The following is a 22,039-nucleotide window of genomic DNA, read 5'->3' as shown; positions in this document are numbered from 1 at the left end:
ATGATGAGGAGCATAGTCGAGGGCGAGTGGGGGTAGCCACTTAGTTAGAGACTCCCAGTATAGGGAGAGTTCGAGCCAACTAGGCAGAGGATTTGGTTAAGGGAGATCAAAAGAGAGTTGAATCTTCCAGTATCACTTCCAGCCAGAGGGAGCAACCACAAAGGTACACAGGGTACATGGCACTTATGACTGAAGTGATAGACTCGCAGAGCATGGTGAGAAAGAACAAGTGTCCAAATCAAGTTCCATAGAAGAAAGCAGGGAAGTCTTCTAGTTTAGAGGAAGCAGCTGCAGCAACGAAGAATGTGGTAGTGTTGGAGATAGATCCGGTTGGACGAGGTTCTTCTAGAAGCACCTTCCTCGCTAAGAGGGAGTGTTGAAAATAGTAGCAAGAAAGGTCCTTTGACTTGTGCCTTAGTCAAAGAGACCAAGAAGCAATTTTCCTTAGCATGCATGAGTTCCTAAAAGTTAGGACGAGTTCCTAAAATTTAGGATGAATTCCTAAAAATTAGGGTGAGTTCCTATAAGTTAGGACAGTTATGAAGCAGTTCGACTGATGTGCTAGAGTGGGAGCTTCAGTTTGGTGACCTCCTAGTGCGAGTTAGTTTTCGAAATTGACATGCGTGAGTCTCAAGTTCTAAATTTCGGCATGACGAGTTACATGAGTCAGTCAGACTCATTAACTCATCAATCACTAGTTCGATTTCCAGAAATAAAACTTGCCAGATTTAGCCTATTTGAAAAGCTTATAAGGAGGACCCATGCGCAGAATTATTCAATTGTTTTGTGAGCATGAGTTGGTGAGACAAAGCAATAGAGAGCACAGGTTTGTGTGTGTGAGCTTGTGAGAGGAAGAGTGTGCAAGAGAAGCCTGTGCACAGATTGGTAGAGGCTATTTAGGAAACAGATCAGGTCTTGCAAGGGTGTTTCAGCTTAGTACAAACACAGAAAACCAGATTGGTTTTTAGTGAAACAATATTATATTGTAAGAGATCTATTTCTCATTCTTCTATCAATAAAATTCTCAATCAAGCAGAGGGTTTTCCTGGTTGGGTTCCTTGGAAAAAAATTGTGTTTTTATATTGTGTGACTGTTTATTTCTGTTCCTATTCCGCTGCAAAATTAGTAGAGAAAATTCAGTGTCTTGAGTTACAAGTTAGGTTCATTCAAGCAGATCAGAACTTTCATGAAATTTCTACAAAATGAGGGGTCTAACCTCAACAAGGCTGCAAGGGGCTCATTATCCCCTTTACACTATTATAGCAATTTTTAAAGTCGAAAGCAATTGGATTATCTTCTTCGATCACTAACAGTCTAATGGAGAGGATAAAATCATAATTTATTTTGTTTATAGCATGTAGACTTAGATCAATGCAAAGTCAAGAAGATAATTCAAAATTTTTGTTAACTTATAGAAAATTCATGTACACGAGTTATGGAGCCCATCTTGGGAGATAAATTTCTTAAAGGAAAAAGTCCAATTTATTATATTTCTTGATGGAATTTTGAGACCGAAGAGTCAGATCTCAGGAAAAGGTTCAATATCTATGTGTAATGTATCACGACAATGATCATATATGTCTTATATATTGGTTTGCTTTTCATAATTATGTGGCAATGCATTTATTTGATGTTGTTGCTTTAGATGTTTAAAAAATTGAAAACAAATGAATATTTTTCTATTTTTTAAAGTTTGCCAATAATTTTGCCGAAGTTAAGTTTCTTTCTTGATACTTAACAATATATCACCAACACAAATTTTGAAACTTTGGATCAAACAGAGATTGTCGATAAATGCTTTGAAATATATATTTGTTGCAGTTGCTACATATAAACAAAACAAATAGTTCCATTGTTTACATTTAGCTGAATGATGGTGTAACTCTACTTATCATACATTCGCTTAGATGACACCCTTCAAAACCCTATACAATTATGAGCCACCAAGATGGAGGGATTTTGCGCTAACAGATGTAACAGTGCCTGCTGTTAGGGACCCCCTTGAATAATCGTAGAAAATTCAAATATTAAAAGATAACCTATTAAATACATAAAATTGGACGAGACAACAAACAGAGAAGCATAGATTGGAACGGGACTTCAAAGAAGGTGATTGGGTGTTTGTGAGACTCAACCATACAAAGAACTATTTTTAAAACAAGAAGGAAATGAACTGTTTCCCCCCCAAGATTTATAGTCCATATCAAATTATCTAAATGATCACTGCCTTCAGCACTTCAGCTTGAGATGCTGGAGAACCTCTCGTTGGTATTTAATATTCTTTTGTGTAGACAATGGTTCTACAGTTAACTTCTCTACTTCGACATTGCACATATATATAATTTATTGTGTTTGTTTGGCCTTTACCTTATGATTAAGATGGATTGTGTGTTGAAAGGTGCATTTTTTGTGTGTAAGTTTTTAATTTATTTGTTTGTTTGTTTGTTTTTTCTTTTTTTTATGTTGTAGGTATAATGTTGATTATATTCATTCTCGTTATGTTGAAATTCATCTTTTTTGAGTTAACCTAGATAAATGCTAACTAGTGACTTATTTTTTAATCACACGGTTCACCTTTTGGTCTATTTGAGTCATGATAATATTGAACTCTAGTTACATCAAGTGTGAATGCTTATACAGAAATTTTCGAATGCAATATTTTGTAGGTTTTTCACTCACAGAACAGCCTCCCCAAGAAAGTCGGCTCAAGACAGTTGGCAGGTTAGGTTACAACTCTAAGGCCATGGATGCAATGGAAACAATAATTGGCTATTATATATCTTACTCTTCATACATATGCTTGTTTTAATCTCTTATTTAATATTGGAATTTAAGGATTTACATGAATCGGTATTTAATCAAATGGAAATGTAGGTGCATGATTATTTATGTTTATTTGAAATGCATGCTTTTGAATGTCCAAATTTAACATTGAAGCTGAAATGATGAGGTAAGAAAAACCAATGTGTGTAACCATGGATCCAATAAGATCCTTTACTAATGTTCCTGAGACATTAATTGCCTAAGGGACAAAATATCCTATCGGTCCCTGTAGGCTATAGTCCTCAATAAAGGGGAAAAACCCTAAAATACCGTATGTTGGGCAAGTTTTGGGGTAGATGGGCAAAGAAACCCAAATTTGGGGTTTGGAATATTTTTTTTCAATTAGTTTAAGAAGAAGAGACCTCTCTAGGAAACCTATAAATATGAGAGGGATGAATTCATTTTGGATCATCATTGTGGATCAATTTGTCTCTGTTTTTCTTGAGCTTGAGGCTCTGAGGGTTTTAAGATCCCTTTCATGTCAATTTTGGTGGTGAAAGATTCCACCCTAGTTGTCTCATCTCTATCTTTGTTTTATTCTGCGCTAGTTCGGGAATACTATCTGGAGGAAAATGAAAATTCTGTTGATTCTTGTTCTAGCATAGGAGGATCATCTGGTAGGGCAACGAGCTCCATCTGTACTTGATTATGTTATAGGACCACTATCTGAAGACCAACGAGATTTTCTGATGATTCTTAAAGTTGCTCTGGCACGAGTTTGTTCTAGTCAAAGGCAGAAGCTAAAGTGAGATTCTCCTAAGGTAGACGGATCTGTTGAGGAGCTAGAAATAACAACTTCTGGCACAACCCTGTGTCTGAGGGACTACTAATTGTTTGAAATAATTAAGCCCTAAATTCCTGAAGCAGACAATTATTCTTAGCCACCTGAGGACTTGGTCTTGTGAAGCAACATATTCTGAAATAAAAGTGCGAAGACAAGCTGAATCAGAGAATTCACTTCCTGAATTGATGCCTTAAATTAGTGTAGCAAACCGAGGTTTTAAAATAAGGACTGAGCTGGCATTCATACCTAGGGAGTAGACGGAGGCAGAGGAGATGATTCTCATAGCAAGCTGAGGTTTGGGAAAAACACAACATCCATATTTGTGGAATAAACGGAAGGCTGAAAAAGACAAAACTTAGAAGAATGCAGATCCTGTAGCCAAATAGGCTTGAATTTGATACAGGAGTAGAATACGAGCAGATCAAATTTGTGCATAAGGTTAGAGGATTGATATTTTTAAAGTTACTAGTTAGGGTTTGCATCTCGAGTGTCACATTTGTTTCTGTCTGTACAAACTATATTATGGGATTTACAAACATTTTGTTGTATTGTTAAATCGGATCGTGACTGAAGTTTGGGTTTATTTTAAAGAAGTGCATTTTGTTGTTGTAGCTTGAAAGCTGGATACTGTCCATTATAGATTATATTATTGTCTTGCCAAGGTTTTATACTACTGTTTGCAAAAGATTGAACTGTTAGATGACACACTATTGGAATAAAATTTGACTGTTCGTCAATCGTCTTAAATTAAGTCACTGCATTAGAAAAAGAAAAGAAATTGCTACAATAAATTCTAGGGCAAAATTAACGTAGATCACTACAGTGGTATCAGAGTTGGCTTGCCCTGCCAGCCTGTGAGTAATTGGGTTGATGTCACGAACCTCATACCTTCAAGAAGCTTTCAATGGAAGATTGGCAGAAGCAGTCTTGGGAAAAGACTAGGCAAGTTATGGCTACTCAATGGCCACATAACCAACAACTGTTAACTCAGTTTGGGGATAATGCAGGTGTTCCTATTCAACCTAATTCCCCTGGACCAACTAGCTATGGGATAGCCAATCAGAAAACTCCCAGACCCTGGTTGCCCCAATTCCTAGATGGGCAAAAAACAGGGAATTGTGAAACACTACAACATAACAATGATACTTCATATTATTGGAAGGAGTACGAAATTCTAAAAGAAGAGATGCGGGCAACCTTAACCTTTCAGGAGTTATGTGACATTTTCTGCGAAGGCAGGTCCAGGAAATGTGGTAGGAGCACACAATAGAAAACAAGTGTAAAGAAATGGACCGATCTTTGGACTAATTGCACGAAATACAGATCAAATAATTTTGTTGATAAGCCCAAGACTGAAAAACAAAGTACAGAAGAAACTGAAGCAAAAGGCAAAAGCATGGACATGGCTGTATCTCCCTAAAGAGGAGGTAGGCAGGCTTGTTTGAAAGAAATAAAAATGTGGTTGATGAATAGTTGTGGAACAAAGATCAGGATTTTCGACCATAAAATCCAAAAGGTAAATATGAAATTGGGGCATCTGTCCAGGATACCATGTCAGACTCAATGGAGCTCAGAGCGAAGAAGGATGCAAGCAATGATGAAGCACAGACAAAAGATAAAAATTATGAAAGTCATGAAGCAGCTCCAAAGGATTCAGTTGGTGATGATGAAACTGACATCCCTGAGGATTTGACCATAAAGGATGCATATACTCATCCTATAGGAATGCAATCACATGCAGAGGAAGAATTTCTTTCTGAAGATATGGAAGTGGAAGAGCCTACAAATTCACAAATAGATGAGGAATAGCAACCTGGATCCAATCACAATAATAAGACTACTGAGAATACTGTAAAAAAAGACAAGGAACATTAAGTTTTAGAAGACTTTGATATGGATGCTGGCAAGCAAAGCGGTGAGTTTGGTGGGGAGCTACAACAAGAGAAACCAATGGAAGCATTGCAGTTTTTCCTGGGTGATATCATCCTTATTAAAGGGAAAAAGATAAAGGATACAGTTTGCATTGTTCTGGTTGATGATACTTGTGAAGAGCATAAGATTAGAATGAACAAAGTTGTTAGGTCAAATCTTAGAGTAAGATTAGGGGATGTAGTTTCTGTTCATCAGTGCCTAAATGTTAAGTATGGGAAGCGTGTGCATATTCTTCCTATAGATGACACAATCGAAGGTGTTATTGGGAACTCTTTCGATGTGTACTTGAAGCCTTACTTTTGTTGAAAAATCTAGGGCATCAATATTTAGGTGATTTCTGTTCAATTAGTAACTGCTTGTGAGTGCTTTTTACTTCTTTAGATTAGGGTCTTCTTTACTTAGGTTACTAGTGTTCTTCTTCATCAAACAACTACCAATGCACGAACATAAATAGACAAGCGACAGAGAATGTAGGCTATCAGCCAAGGCCAAAACCTCTCACTCTTTGAGAGGAAAACCCGCACAAATTCTTCTTATAGAGATTCCAATTGACGAATACCAAGACCAAGACCCTTGACCTATTAGCCACTCCAAGACCAAGACACTAGTTCTCTTGACTGTCTTCTGCTCTTTTCTTCTTCTTGACTCCTCTTCCGCTTCGACCTTCTTAGCACCGAGACATAGTTACCACCGAGACCTTGTCATTGACATGACACAGAGATCTTATTTCTGTGATGGCATTGAGTCCTTATTGATTCCTTCATACTGTGGTGGTACCGAGCCTTTCTCACTGTGGAGGCACCGAAACAAAGTTACAGTGATAACATCAAAATGAACTATGGATATACTGAGATCATCTCCTATCCAAGCACACTGAGATGGTCACCAAATTGTGATAGCAACGAACTGTGGTGGCACCGAGACTGTATTTCTGAACTGTCGTGACAACGAGACTATATTTTTGAACTGTCATGACACCGAGACTGTATTTCTGAACTGTCATGACATCGAGACTGTATTTCTGAACTGTCATGACATCGAGATTGTATTTCTGAACTTTCATGACACCAAGACAGAGAGACCTGCTTTGTGATAATACCGAACCTTGATCACTGTAATTTCACAAAATTTCTAATTGTTGTACCAAGACAATTTTTCTCTTGACTGAGATAGCACCGAACTTATCTCTGCAATCCTGTACCCTTATCCGAGCTCCTTCACCGAACTTGCCTTTGCAATCCTATCCGAAATTGCCTCTGCAATTTTTGTCATCCGAATTTCAGAGAGATCCGAACTTACTTCTGTGGAATAGGCCGAGCTGCCTATTCATGGTAGTCTGCCCATGAATATGAGTCGACATGATCTAATGAAGGGTTGTGTCTCCAAATTAGGTGAGCTGACATGAGTTTTCTACTTCACCTTGAAGCCGACTTGAAGATGGATAACTTGTGCTTGTCTTGGAGGGCTACTTGACAATCCTATAGACTTATATTGTAATATCCCTAAGGAAAATTAACAGTAAATATGCAAAACAAAATAGACAAAAACACCATGAAACAATAACAAGCAATCAGACCATAAATTGACACCCAAAAACTGCGCTGTATACTCTTTTTATTAATGGAAAGAGGTGTACAAATAGGTTTTGGAATGAGTGCCTCTGTGCTTGCTCTAGGCAAGCTAGCAAAACCCAAAATGACAAGTGAGACACCCTCCTCCAAAATTGCTGCTATGCTACCTAAGTACTGCGTTGTAGATGCCTAGAAATGTGCTGCTACCTGAAAGGATTTGCTGCTAGGGCCCACTCCACTACTCAAAAAATTCCGGGAAATTAATCCTGGCCTCTCCTCAATAAACCCAGAATAATCTACAAGGGGTTTGGCCAAAGCTTGACATCGAAAATTCAACCCACTTTGGCTTGGATGGCTTTGCTGCTGGGCAAATCAACCCATTGGGAGAATCTGCTGCTAAATGCTCCAAAAATGCCTGCAATCCCTCTTAGAAGGCTCCCCAAGCCTTCCCTCCGAGTTTCCACCTCAAACTCCACTCACTCCTCAACCTCCCGGAGAGTCTCTACCCAAGACTGCGCAGTCCCTGCGCTGCTGTAGCTTCCTCTCTGCTGTAGTACGACCTCACTGCTGTTGGTATGATTTGGGACCAAGTAGAATTCCCTCCTTGCGTTGGCACTCTAAGTACACCGAAGTAAGGGCTGGGATCTTTACTCGGAAACACCCGTGTGCTGAACAACACATGCAGACTTGGCTCACTAAATCAAGCATGCTATGTCAAGAGACAAATTTTGAAATGATAGATGAATAAGCCAATGAGAGTCCCTCCTTCCTTTTTTCAAGTTGCCTCCAAGATTGCCCATGTGGGCCCACATCGAATTCCCCACACCAAATACGCTCCAATGAGAGTGTACTCTCCATGTGGGCCGAAATTCCCTTGTGGTGGCTCCCACGCTCCACCAAGGCCGCAATCTTTCATCTAACTCTAATGTTGGAGTGCCTACTACGCTAAAAATCAAATTTGGGTCCTCTAAGCGCCCTTCTCCTAAGTATAACCATGTAATAAACCAAAATTGGTATTTACTTAGTAAAATACGAAGTAGGAATATCACTGTCCTCCTCGCCAAAATGTTGCTTGTCCTCAAGCAACTGCAATGAAGGATCATGTAGAATCTGTTCCCCCTCCTAGGTGGCATCCTCATCCAGCAGATTCCTCCATCGGATCAAAAACTCCTTAATGACCCTGTTACGCAGATGCCTCTCCCTACTCCTAGTATCCAAAATGCCCTTTGGTTTTAGCACTAATTGCCCTCATCGTCCATAGAGGGTAACTCTGTAGTCGCTGTAACCTGCTGTCCCAGTGCCTTTTTCAGGCAAGACACATGAAAGATGTGCACCCGGCTCCTCGAGGGTAACTCCAGCTCATATGCTACCTCCCCCACCTTCTGAGTGACACGATATGGTCGAAAGAAGCGGGGTTTGAGCTTCTTGGCCCCCTTCTGGTTGAGTGTAGACTGCCGGTATGGTTGGAGCCTCAAGAACACCAAGTCTCCCCTACTTCGAACTGCCTCTCAACTCTGCGCCTGTCTGCATAAAGCTTCTGCCGGTTTTGGGCCATCCACAGGTTATCTTTAAGAGCCCTCAAAATATCTTGGCTCTCCTGTATCAAGTCCTTGGCCTTTGGGGCCTTGCTGTCTCCAAACATAATGTCAGTGAAAGACAATGCATCATAACCATACAAAGCTTGGAATGGTGACATACCTATGGACATGTGGTGCGTAGTGTTGTAGCAGTATTCACCCAAGTGTAGCCACCGTATCCATGCTCTCTGCTGACCTGTCACATAGTTATGCAAGTAGCCCTCCAGCCACTTGTTAACTATCTTCGTCTACCCGTTTGTTTGAGGGTGGTAACTGGTACTTGGGGTGAGCTCAATACCCACCAACCGGAATAGCTCCTGCCAAAATCCACCCATGAACCGACTGTCCCGGTCACTGACAATGGTCTTTGGGAGACCATGTAGCCGAAACACCTCCCTGAAGAACAATTCGGCCACTTGTGAGGCTGAGTATTGGGTTGGGATGGCGAAGAAGTGAGCATACTTCGTCAAGCGGTCCACCACTACGTAGATGCAATCTTTGCCCTGTACTGTGGGCAGCCCGATAATGAAATCCATCGATATGCTCTCCCATTTCCCCTCTGGAATGGGAAGCGACTGCAATAGGCCCACGGGGTGTGTCTGCTCTCCCTTGTTCCACTGGCATGTGTCACACTCCCGGATATGCCTCAGAACATCATCCTTGAGGCCCTTCCACGCAAAGCGCTCTCTAATGGCCTGGTATGTCTTCGTGAACCCTTGGTGCCCCGCTAATGGTGAATCGTGGGTAGCTTGTAGAATCTTCTCCCTCAGTGGGGAGTTGGGTACCAAGTAGATCTGATCTCGATAGTAGATCACCTCGTTCATCACCCGATACCGGTCATCTGTCACCAACCCATCAAGGACCTCACACGCGAACCGGTCCTTGGAGTACTCCACTAGTAACTATGCCCTCCAATCCAGGGCAATGCTCATCAAAGAAAGAGTGGCGGGCCGCCTGGACAACGCATCAACCACTACGTTGTGCTTCCCTTTGACATACTCAAGGTCAAAGTCATATGCTTGGAGCTTGCTCACCCACTTTTGCTGCCTCTCCTGCAACTGTTTCTGCTCCAAGAAGAACCTGAGGTTGTTGTGATCTGTCTTGACTTTAAACCTGTTCCCCACCAAATACTGCCTGAACTTGGCCAACACATGCATGATGGCCAACATCTCCTTATCATAGATGGAGTACAGTAGCTCATGGGGCAGTAGCTTCCAACTCTCAAGAACTATGGGGTGCCCTCCCTGCATCAACACGACCCCCACACCCGCTCCTGATGCATCACACTCCAACACGAAAGGCTGAATGAAGTTAGGAAGTGCCAACACTGGGAGCTACTCATGACCTCCTTGAGGTGGTCAAATGCCTCTTGCGCGTGGTCCACTCGAAAGCCCCTTTCTTCGTCAAGTCTGTGAGGGGTGCTACTAATTGGGAGAAGCCCTTCACGAACTTCCTGTAATAGGTGCAAATGCCTACGAAACTCCTCAGCTCGGTCACATTTCGGGGCTCTGGCCAATCCCGGATAGCCCTGATCTTCTCCTCATGTACTCTAACACTGTCCACCCCAATGATATGCCCTAGGTAGAGCATCTCAGTCAGCCCAAACTCGCACTTGGACAAGTTAGCATAGAACTGTTGCTCCTTCAGAATGCGCAATACTGTCTCAAGGTGCTACAAATGCTCCTCCCAAGTTCGGCTATAAATCAATATGTCATCAAAGAATACCAGCATGAACTTCCTCAACTGCCCACGAAACATGTGGTTCATGCATGACTGAAATGTAGCTGGTGCATTGGTCAGCCTGAAGGGCATAACCAAGAACTCGAAGTGCCCATAATGGCACCGAAACGCTGTCTTTGGGACATCTTGGTCCCTCACCCGGATTTGGTGGTACCCCGACCGCAGATCAATCTTTGAAAAGAACTTAGCTCCCCTCAACTCAACCATCAACTCATCTATACGTAGGATGGGGTAGCGGTTCTTCAGTGTCTTCTTGTTGAGGGCCCGATAATCAATGCACATCCGCAAGGACCGATCCTTCTTCTTCCACAGCACAACTAGTGAAGCAAATGGGCTAGAGCTGGGCCTGATATGCCCAAGTGCCCATAGCTCATGGATGGCCCTCTCTATCTCATCTCGATATGCCTTGGGATGTCAATAAGGAGTGGTAATGACGACTTGCACTCCCGGCTCCAACTCGATAGTGTGCTCAAACTCCCAGACAGGTGGTTGACCTAGTGGTATGTCCCCAAACACAACTGGATGCTTGTCAAGAATAGCCTGTATCTTTGGATGTGGTGGCTTGGGCTTGCCCCCAACGTCTGAGCTCCTCAACTCCGCAACCCACTTAATGTCTCCATGTCTCAAGTCAGCCTCCACCTTGTGGGCTGAAACGGTCTGTGGTGGGTATGAGTGCATTCCTTGAAGCAACATTGTCTCACCATCTGGCCCTACAAACTCCATCTCCAACTTTCTCTAGTCGGTTGTGACTTTGCCAAGTGCATAGAGCCACTGGACTCCCAACACCACGTTGGTGTTCGGTACATCTACTACAAAGAAATGATTTGTCATGGAGTAGTTCCCCATGGTCACTGTCAAAGCTGGCAGATAGTGAGTGCACTGCATGGTTCTATCCCCAAGCACAAGAACTGAGAATCCCTCAAACTCCTCAATTGTGATGCCTCTCCTCTGAACCAACTAAGCATCAATGAAATTGTGGGTAGCCCCACTGTCCACCAAAACTGATACACATTGCCCCTGAACAGTGCCTCTGATCCTCAAAGTAAAAATTTTTGGGTACCCCACGCAGTGATGCAAGGATCCCTCTAGAAGGTGTAAAGGAAACTCCCCCTGGTGGTGGTGGTGGTCCTCCCTCCTGAGGTGCTGCGCTGTCCTCTCCACCCATCTCAAAATAGTTCTCGTCCTTTGCATTACCATCAGAGAAGACCTTGATGTAGTGGGCCTTGCCTACTACACATCTGTGGCCTGGTGCCCACGACTCCTAACAAGTGAAGCATAGTTTCCTCCTCATGAGGTTTCTCAAGGTCTCCTCATCCAGCTGCCTACGCCCCTCATTGGCCCTCGGTGGTGGAGCCCTGGTGTCCTTCCCCCTCTGCTGGAAACCCTATCTAGGGGGTAGTGGTGCTCAAGCCCTAGGTAGGGTATCCTGTAAATCTTGGGCTCTCCCTATTGCATCCTGTAATGTAATGGGCCCGTTGGACCTCACTAATCCGTGCAATGGCTCTGCTAGCCCATCCACAAACATGTAGATCCTCCTAAACTCTGACAAGTTAGGCACCATCACAGACAATCGCAGAAACTCTGAAGTGCAGGCTTCTGCACTCCCGGTCTGCTTGAGCCTTGTCAGCTCCCCAAAATACTCCTTCGAATCTTTCCTCTCAAACCGCTCCAACACCCTTCTGGTGAAATCATCATAAGCTGTTACTTCTGCATGTCCCAATGTGGTCAACCCATGGAACCACTAGTCATGGGCTCTCCCGTCCAAATGCAATGTGGCAATCTTGATTGTCTCTCCTTCTGTCATTTGATTCAGCTGGAAATAGACATCCAGCTTTTCGACCCATGCCTTGGCCGAGCTCTTGGAGGAACCATCGAAAGTTGGGAGAAATAGCCTCCCCACAGTGCGTTGCAAGTCTGTCCCCTGCATGTAGCCTCCTCTACTCTGTCCCTTGGGCCTATTCTTGCCCTTCATCTGGCAAAAATCCTTGAAAGTAATGGCCCTCCCAAAATCAGGTCCATAGGACTGATACTCCAGGAAATAGTCCCCATAAGGTGCCTCCTCCTACTCCAGTTGCCTACTAGCTCCAGATTGTAGGAATGTAGGAATGGTGGACCTAGGGTGTGTGTTCGGAATCAGTGGCATGTTGGCATTGAGAGATGCGAAGTGCCAGACCCTTCTGCATAGTAGAAATCCCCTTGGACTTCCTTACCCTTGTTACCATTGCCATTTCACTGGCCCATTCCTTCAATGTTCCGGGATAAGTCCTGTACTGCCTTCAGTGGGAGTTAGGCAAACTCCTTTTCCTCATCCCTTTTGTGTCCTTCATTGTCCCCCATGTTGGCTTCTTCTACCTTAGGCTCTGTAGTCACAATATCAAGGGTGATCTCCAACTATCTTTCTTTGCTTCTGTACCTTTGCCTTTGGTATGTCACGTTCTTCTTATCCTCCGGTGTTATAGAGTGCGCTACTCCCACAGGCTGTGCCAAGTCTATGAGCTCTGATACCACTGAATATCCCTAAGGAAAATTAATAGTAAATATGCAAAGCAAAATAGACAAAAACACCATGAAACAATAACAAGCAATCAGACCACAAATTGACACCCAAAAACTGTGCTATTTACTCTTTTTATTAATGGAAAAAGGTGTACAAATAGGTGCTGGAATGAGTGCACATGGGCTTGCTCTAGGCAAGCTAGCAAAGCCCAAAATGACAAGTGAGACGCCCTCCTCCAAAATTGCTGCTATGCTGCCCAAGTACTGCGCTGTAGATGCCCATAAATGTGTTGTTGCCTGAAAGGATCTGCTGCTAGGGCTCTCTCCACTGCTTAGAAAATTCCGGGAAATTAACCCGGCCTCTCCTCAATAAACCCAGAATAACCCACGAAGGGTTTGGTCAAAGCTTGACTCTGAAAATTCAACCTTCTTTGCCTTGGGCGGCTCTGCTGCTGGGAAAATCGACCCACTCGTAGAATCTGCTGCCAAATGCTCCAAAAATTTGCAATCCCTGTTAGAAGGCTCCCCAAGCCTTCCCTCCAAGTTTCCACCTCAAACTCCACTCACTCCTCAACCTCTCGGAGAGTCTCTACCCAAGACTGCGCAGTCCTGCATTGCTGTAGCTTCCTCTCTGCTGTAGTATGGCCTCACTACTGCTGGTATGATTTGGGACGAAGTAGAATTCCCTCCTTGAGCTGGTACTCAAAGTCCACTGAAGCAAGGGCTGGGATCTCCACTCGGAAACACCTGTGTGTTGAACAACACATGCAGACTTGGCTAACTGCTCAAGCGTGCTATGTTAAGAGACAAATTCTGAAATGATAGATGAATGAGCCAAATGAGAGTCCCTCCTTCCTTTTGTCAAGTTTCCTCCAAGATTGCCCATGTGGGCCCACATCGAATTCCCCACACCAAATACGCTCCAAAGAGAGCGTACTCTCCATGTGGGCCAAAATTCCTTTGTCGTGGCCCCCATGCTCCACCAAGGGCGCAATCTTTCATCTAATCTAATGTTGGAGTGCCTCCTACACCAAAAATTAAATGTGGGTCCTCTAAGCCCCCTTCTCCTATGTGTAACCATGCCATAAACCAAATTGAGCAAAATTGATATTTACTTAGTAAAATACTAAGTAGGAATATCACACATAGACATTTGTAACATGCCCAAGAAGGGTTTTTTAATCCTAAAGGCTCACAATGGGAGCCATCTAAAAATAAAATTCCTTGCTCATGAAACCCATGAAGCAAGCATTACAATAATAATTTTATTTTTCTTCTGCACATTATTTACATAAAAATTACAATTACATGTCATTATGAAGACCGAACCTAGTTACACTTTTCAACAACTTCTTGGAAGCCTATCGACCAATAATAAAATGAGACCTTTTCTAGTACAAGGAGGAATGAGAAGTATAAAATTTAAAATCATTAAGATAGATTTTGGTCAGTATTGTGTTGTTTCTCCAGATATTGAATTTTTTTGTGAGGGAGAGCCAATAAAATGAGAAGCTGAAGACAGATTTGATTACGTTGGCTATGATGATATCGGTGGTGTAAGGAAACAAATGGAACAGATCAGAGAATTAGTTGAATTACCACTAAGGCATCCCCAACTTTTCAAATCTGTTGGTGTTATGCCCCCGAAGGGTAATTTGTTTTATGGTCTTCTTGGTTTAGAAAAAACCTTGGTTGCTAGCGAAGTGGTAAATGAGATTGGATTTTTCTTTTACCTGGTCAATGGTCCTCAAATAATGTCAAAACTTGCTGGAGAAAGTGAAAGCAATCTTAGAAAGGTTTTTGAAGAAGCAGAGAAGAATGCTCCATCTAACATTTTCATTGACGAAATTGACTTCATAGCTCCAAATAGGGAGAAAACAAAGGGTGAAGTAGAGAGGCACATTGTATCTCAACTATTGACATTGATGGATGGTCTAAAATCTCGATCTAGTGTGATTGTAATGGGAGCAACAGATTGGCCTAGTAGCATTGATCCAACATTTAAACGGTTTGGTAGGTTTGATCGAGAAATTGATGTTGGGGTTCCAGATGAGGTTGGTCGACTGGAGGCTTTTCACATCCACACAAAGAATATGAAGTTTACTGAAGATGTTGATCTTGAACGTATTTCGAAGAATACACATGGTTATGTTGGGGCAGATATAGTTATTGCAGCTTTGGTTCACTATGGTAATGATGAACAAACATCTGCAAGTAGATTACAATCACCTAGTATTGATTCACAGTTGAAACCTGATTGTTGTAAATTACTGAATGCTGCAGTCTCAAGAAACATGACAGCTGGCAATGGAAATTCTGGCAGGTAGAAAAAGAGTGGCTCTAGTGCAGGCAATGATATGATAGGGCTTAAAAATGTTTTCAAGGAATGCACTGTTATTGGATTATCTTCAGCATCGAAGTATCCTAGTAAGTCTGATTTCTCAAGAAATGGGAATGAAAATAGGTGATACAAGAAAGAGAAATGGTCACCTCAGTTAAAAAAATTCTTTAGTAATGGGAAAGAACAAATTGGTGTTTTACAGACATTGCTTATTTCAAGTCTAGGTTGTGGTGGTCCTCTATTTCCTGCGGAGTTGCTAAAGAGTCTCAATGAGGAAAGTCAAAGAGGGTTAATAGCTGCTAAGGTACAAGCTCATCTTTGCATATTAATTAGCTACATGGCAGAGGGTGATTCAAATTAGCGTAAGGAGCTCATTAATGAAGGAGCTATTGAGGCTGTTTTACTCAGTATGGGATTTGCATTTGGGTGGAAGGAGGAAATTTCTAGTTTTCATATGATTCGAGCTGGAGTGGACATCTACATGGAACCTGTCCTGGAAATTCAAAAAAAACAATTCGCGAGAGATATAGAACAATTAATGACATTACTTGAGTGACAACATGCTGATTTTAATGAGGAGAGAAAGAAAATGGAATCCATATTCCAAGTTGAACGTCCATCATCACTTCCACAAAATGATGTAAGCCAGTGTACCGAGAAAGTGCAGCTAAAAGATCAAGAGAATGGCAAAATAGCCAAACTTCAGTGAAACAAGAAAGCGTTAGAACACGAACATAAAAATCTTGTGGATATGCATTACAAAGAAATAATGGAAAAAGATGAAGAAATTTCTCGTCTCAAGGACCATGTCGAAAAATTACTAGCACAAGTGAAGAAGACTAAGGTCACAAAGAAAGAACTCAAGAAGCACTTATCAGAACAAGAAGAGGAAACCTTGCGTTTAAAGAACCTTAATAAAAAGTTATTAGAACAAATCAGAGATCTAAAAGATGAAAAGCTTAAAATTCAAAACACTGAAAATAAGGTTGATAAATCAGAAATCAAAGAACTTTTACGTCTGAGAAACCATAATCAAAGTCTATTCACTAAAATTAAGAAACTTAATGATGATAAGAAAGCATTAAAAGACAAGTTAGAACAATTCACTCAAGAAGAAGTATCGAAATCTCTAGTCATAACAGTCCAAGTTGAAGATAAGGGAACGAATACCGATCCAGTGAATATGACAACTCAAAAAGACAAGTCAGTCGAAGAAACGACACACTTAGATGTTGTAGTTCAGATGATTAACATCCCAAGTGAAGGTTTTGTAGCCAACTTAGCAACATCGTCCCTTAAAGTAAATCAAAAAATTTCCACACACTTAATAAGGGAATATCAAACCAAAAAAGTTCTCTATCGGCATCCAAATCATGAGAGTGGAGAACTCAACCACGCTACGTATCGGGATCATTCAGAACAGAAACAAAAAACTGATGTTCCAGAGAAGAGTGATGTAACCTCAATCCAATTCTATGATGACAAGTCATTGCAAAATTCCAGTAATCAAAATATTCCACAAAAGATTAATCTAGGATGGTCTGATCCCTTCTCAGTGCGACAATTTTATTTGTCACTTAGAGGATCATATCTACATGTATCGACAAAGATGACAGTTCCGATATAGAAAGACATTCGAAGTCGAAAAAGAGATCAAGCCTTTTTCATTAACAAGCTTTAAGGACAAAGCTTTTTGAGGAGGAAGGCAATGTTATGAATAAATATATAGGCAATAATGTAAATGATAATAATCATAAATAATGATTAGTTAAACTAGTAATTAGGTTGAAGAGGCATGTCGAAATGAGACATGACTCTCCATGAAGAGACACCTGCTTGGTATATAAGCAAGCCTCTCGTTCTCATTGTATAATCATTCTTATTCACACATTTAATATATAATATTTGTATCCTCATGGATGTCTTTATATTCCAAGTCTTCTGGAGTAATTAATCTAAAGAAGGAACTTTGTTCGCTTCAATGAGTGATTCCTTGTTAGACACTATCAATATCAGGGAGTGTTCATACATTCTCTTAGATGCTCCATAGTTGGGGAAATGTGCATTTGGAATATTTAAAATATAATAAGCCATTGAGATTTGTCATTTTGATAATATGGAATATCAAGCCTCAAAAAACAAAGATGGAACATTATTCATGCCAAAGATGTTATGCTAGTGAAGGAAGCTATGGGGGAAAATAGTGGGTAAACCTAAAAAGAATTTACTCTAAAAGAGCTAATGATTGAAACAAATCCCATGGAAGATTGACATTGAATGTTTATTATTTGAAAAGGTCCATTCGTGTGAAGTGCTTTTGTCTAGTATTAGTTTTTTTAATAATTCAATGAACCATAAAAATTAAAAAGAAAGTTTTCCTCAAATATATCATTTGTCATGAGTTATCATTATTTGGGTAGGGCGCTGCACACTATCATTAATTCTTTGAGCACTTCGATAGTGAGCTAGTGCCACTTTTGTTGAAGAATCTAAGGCAAGATGACATTAATGATTCTTCTAACTATGAAAACTTCTTGTGATGTCTTTTTACTTATTAGGATTATCTTCTTCTTCTTATTATTATAGTGTGTTCTTCAATCAAACAACTACCAAAACAAGAGGATCAACAAGATACAAGTTCACAAGATGTAGGCTCCAAGCCAGGGCAAAACCTCTCCTCTTGAGAGGAAAACCCTTCAATCTCTTCTTATAGATTCTTTATTGATGAATACCAAGACCCTTGACCAACACTGAAGCCCTTCCAGGACCAAGATCAACTTCTCTATAATGTGCTTGCTTTACTGCTTTCCAAACCCAACAGAATCTCTTCTGACAACACTACTTTGACCTCCAGCCACAGCTTTTTGGCCCTAACTGTAGATCTGCAACTTCGGCCCCCCGACAACAACTACTACTTCGCACGTGTGGACTAGAACTGCTTCTTCTTTGCCTCCAGCGGCTCGCTTGACCTAATTTGTCTTCTGGATCTAGAAGGGGACTTTGTTGGCCCTTCCTTCAGCCCTTTTTCATCAAATCGAACCCTCACAACGAAACCCTAGCCAAGCAATAGAAATCGTAGCGACCCTCTTCTTCGCATGTGTGGAGAGAAAGAGAGAGAGATGAACCCAAAAACACTTTTTCTCATTCTTCTGCCTTCTTCACTGCCCTTTTTTGCTTCTTCCTTCACATAAGAGAGAGAGGAATGAATGTGTCCAAATGAGGTCAAGTTGTCTCCTATATATAGGTCTTCTAGGGGTACGAATTCCAGCTTCTAGGTCGACTTGGTCTTAGAAGGCTCAGTAGAATACAAAAATAATTCTTTTTACAATTTACAAGATGCCCGATGGGGTCTTCATATTATGACAATGTCCCTATTTGACTTCTTGACCTAGGACAACCCTAAAAGCACTTTCAATTAGTGCTTGACCCAAGCTCAATAATAATAATCATAATAATAACCATTTTTCTTTCATTTACAAAATACAAGAATCAAAAGTACATTTCATATTTATGAAGACCGAAACTAGTTACACTTTTCTTCAACATTCCTCTCATAAATGGTACATGGCTATTCTCAATAGTAAAGAGATCTCATATGAAGAGCCAGACTAGTAATCCATCTGTATAGCATCATTATAACCCACATTGTCACATAGCAAGGTCTTGACTAACAACTCTATCTCTCAATAGACCAGAGCACAATGTTGGCGAGACCAATGATTATAGACACGTTCATCATTGTCTCTCAAGGTACATACCCACCCGGGTGTTCACTGAGTATGACCTTCTAGGACTATTCTTATCTTGGGTCCGGAACCCTTAAAGAATATCGGTCCTCTTGCCTACTCTTATCTTGGATGCCCTACCACATCCTCAAAGAATATCAGATGCCAGATGATTACTCAATCCTCCATTCTTTTTTCCAAAATGAAGACAAGAATGATGTGTCTATCTCTCCCTCTCAACTAGGGAAAATATGTCAACCAATCCAAGCTTGTTTCTAAAATACACAAGCTTCTTATTGGGAAGAGATTTTGTCAAAATATCAACAGTTTGATCATCGATGGGGATATACTCTAGCTTTAGTACACCATCTTGTACCAACTTTCGAATGTAGTGGTACTTGTTGTTTATGTGCTTCATCTTTCCATGAAATATCGGGTCCTCAGACAGTCTTATACAATTGGTATTATCACAATGTATTATGGTAGGGTCCAACGGTCCTGCAAACAGATCAGATAACATCTTCCTTAACCAGACCGCTTCCTTGCTCACTTCACAGGCTACAATGTACTTGGCCTCAACACTACTCAAAGCCATTGTCTCTTGCTTTCTGCTCATCTAAGAAACCATGGAGGATCCCAAGCTAAAACATCCTCCGGTAGTGCTGATTCCATCCTTCTTGCTGCCTCCCCAATCGGAATCAGTAAATTGTTCTAGATGAACATCTTTTCCTTTTTCATACTTCAGGCAGTAGTGGATGGTTTCATGCAGATATCTTAGTATATGTTTGGTAGCTATCCAATGATTATGTCTGGGCTCCATTTGGTATTGACTGAGAACATTTATTGCAAAACATATGTCTGGCCGAGTATTCACCAGATACATCAAGGAGCCAATCAATTGTTTGTACTTAGTAGGATCCACTGGACTGGATTCAAAATTCCTTAACATTTTCAGTTTGTGATTGTTAGAGTTGTCATGGGTTTGCATTCCATCATATCAATCCTTTTCAATAACTCGATCACATACTTTCCTTGTCCTTGGTAAATTTCATTTGGTTCCTGCCAGATTTCCAGTCCTAGATAATAATACATAAGTCCTAGATCCTTCATATGGAATTCAACTGCCAACAATTTCCTACATTCTTGAAATCTTTCTTCATCACCAGTTATTAGAAGATCATCTACATATAGAAGAATGATGACAGGTTCATCATTCTCTACTTTGATGTAGAGATTGGGATCTGTCGTGCTTTTCTTGAAACCCAACCTTTGCAAGTATGCATCCATTCTAGCATACCATGCCCTAACAACTTGCTTGAGGCCATAAAGTGCCTTCTTCAATCTGCAAACATGTGTTTCTCTATCCTTTACTTCGAATCCCAATGGTTGTTCTATATAGACTTCTTCATCTATGGTACCATTCAAGAATGTTGTTTTGACATCCATTTGATGTACCTTCCATCCCATTGATGCTGCCATAGATTGGATCGTGGTATACCTTGCTGTGGGAGCAAAGGTCTCTTCATAGTCAATGCCTTCTTCCTGAGAGAAGCCTCGAGCCACGAATCTAGCCTCGAATTTATCTATGCTTCCATCTGCAGCATTCTTGATCTTATACAACCACTTAAACGTTAACACTGATTTGTTTTCCGGTCTTGGAACAATTTCCCAGACTCCATTATTCATAATAGATTGGTACTCCTCATTCATTGCATTCTTCCATTCTTGGTGTTTGGCTGCTTCTTCGAAAGTGGAAGGTTCATTTTCATTGAGCTTCGACATGTATGCTGCATATCTTGAGTATCTTTTCAGTTTCTTGCACTCCTTGAATCTTCCTCTTGCGGTGTGACCTTCTGCTTCTTGAAGTGTAGAAGTTAATCAGTTAGGTCTATTTCTTCTTTCAGGGAGAGAGATTGGTTCACTGGGACCTTCTTCTTCATGATGAGAGACTTCTTCTTCCTTATTAACTTCTTCCTCAAACATAGGAAGATCCTCCTCATCAGAATCGGATGGGAGATCTTTGGATTTCTTGAAGGAAATGCTCTCATAAAAAATTACATCTCTGCTTACTTCTATTTGATGTCCTTCCTTTATGTAGATCCTGTAAGCCTTGGAAGAGTTGCTATATCCAACGAATATTCCTTTCTTGCTTGCGGGATCTAGCTTCTTTCTTTTGTCCTTGGGAATGTGAATATATACAGGACACCCAAATATCCGAAGATGATCAATATTTGGTTTCTTCCCAGTGAAGACTTCTTTTGGAGTTATATTGCCAAGTGACCTGTGAGGACTTCTATTTTGGATGTATATTGCAGTCTTCGTTGCTTCTCCCCATAGAAATTTCAGTAGATCTTGATCATGGAGCATAGCCTTGATACTTTCTTCTATGGCTCTATTCTTTCGTTCAGCTACTCTATTCTGCTTGGGATTGTATGGAACTATAAGCTCCCTCTTAATCCCAACCTCCTTACAGAAAGCAATGAGTTCTTTGGAAGTATACTCTCCTCCATTATCTGACCTTAGAATCTTTATCTTTCTTTCTGTAAGATTTTCTACCTCTGCCTTGAATTCTTGAAATTTTATGAATACTTCGTCCTTGGATTTAAGTAAATAAACTCAAGTTTTCCTTGGATGATCATTAATGAAAGTAACAAAATATAGATGACCTCCAAGTGGTTTAGACATGGGACCACATACATCAGAGTGGATCAGATCTAGAATCTCTTGAGCTCTAAATGTACTATGTGCAAATGGTTTCTTTGCATTCTTTCCCAGAGCACAACCTTTGCAGACTCCTTGATGGTCTTCCTTGAGATTTGGTATCTTATTTACAATGGAGTTTAGAGTTGGCAAGATCTTGTAATGTAGATGGCCCAATCTTCTATGCCAAAGTTCACACGGACTTATCTCAATGTGGACAAGTGCTTGACTTAGAGGGGATGAGAGTCTGTAGAGTCTTCCTTCTCGAACTCCAATGGTTCTAGCTTTTTCAATGCTAGAATCTTTAGCCCAAACCACTACTTTACCATCTATAAAAGCAACTCTATCTC

At 41.0% G+C, this 22,039-nt stretch overlaps 1 protein-coding gene and 1 pseudogene across 1 annotated transcript in view; both read left to right on the top strand.

Moving 5' to 3' along the window:
* LOC149152610 (uncharacterized) overlaps window positions 1–22,039 on the top strand; it is a 250,013-nt gene that overhangs the window by 125,587 nt on the left and 102,387 nt on the right. Inside the window, exon 3 of the mRNA XM_089440718.1 lies at window positions 2,667–2,721. Within this exon, the coding sequence (XP_089296844.1) occupies window positions 2,667–2,721 (55 nt within the window). The remainder of the gene's footprint in view (window positions 1–2,666; window positions 2,722–22,039) is intronic.
* Window positions 14,252–16,917, top strand: LOC149152612 (cell division control protein 48 homolog A pseudogene; annotated as a pseudogene).

Source organism: Pinus tabuliformis, chromosome 9 (genome assembly GCF_031772625.1).
Source record: "Pinus tabuliformis cultivar Carrire ecotype Pingquan chromosome 9, CPIR1, whole genome shotgun sequence".
In the NCBI taxonomy this organism is placed as follows: Eukaryota; Viridiplantae; Streptophyta; class Pinopsida; order Pinales; family Pinaceae; genus Pinus; species Pinus tabuliformis.
Note: the sequence above shows the minus strand (reverse complement) of the source record. Positions and strands in the feature narration are given on the sequence as shown.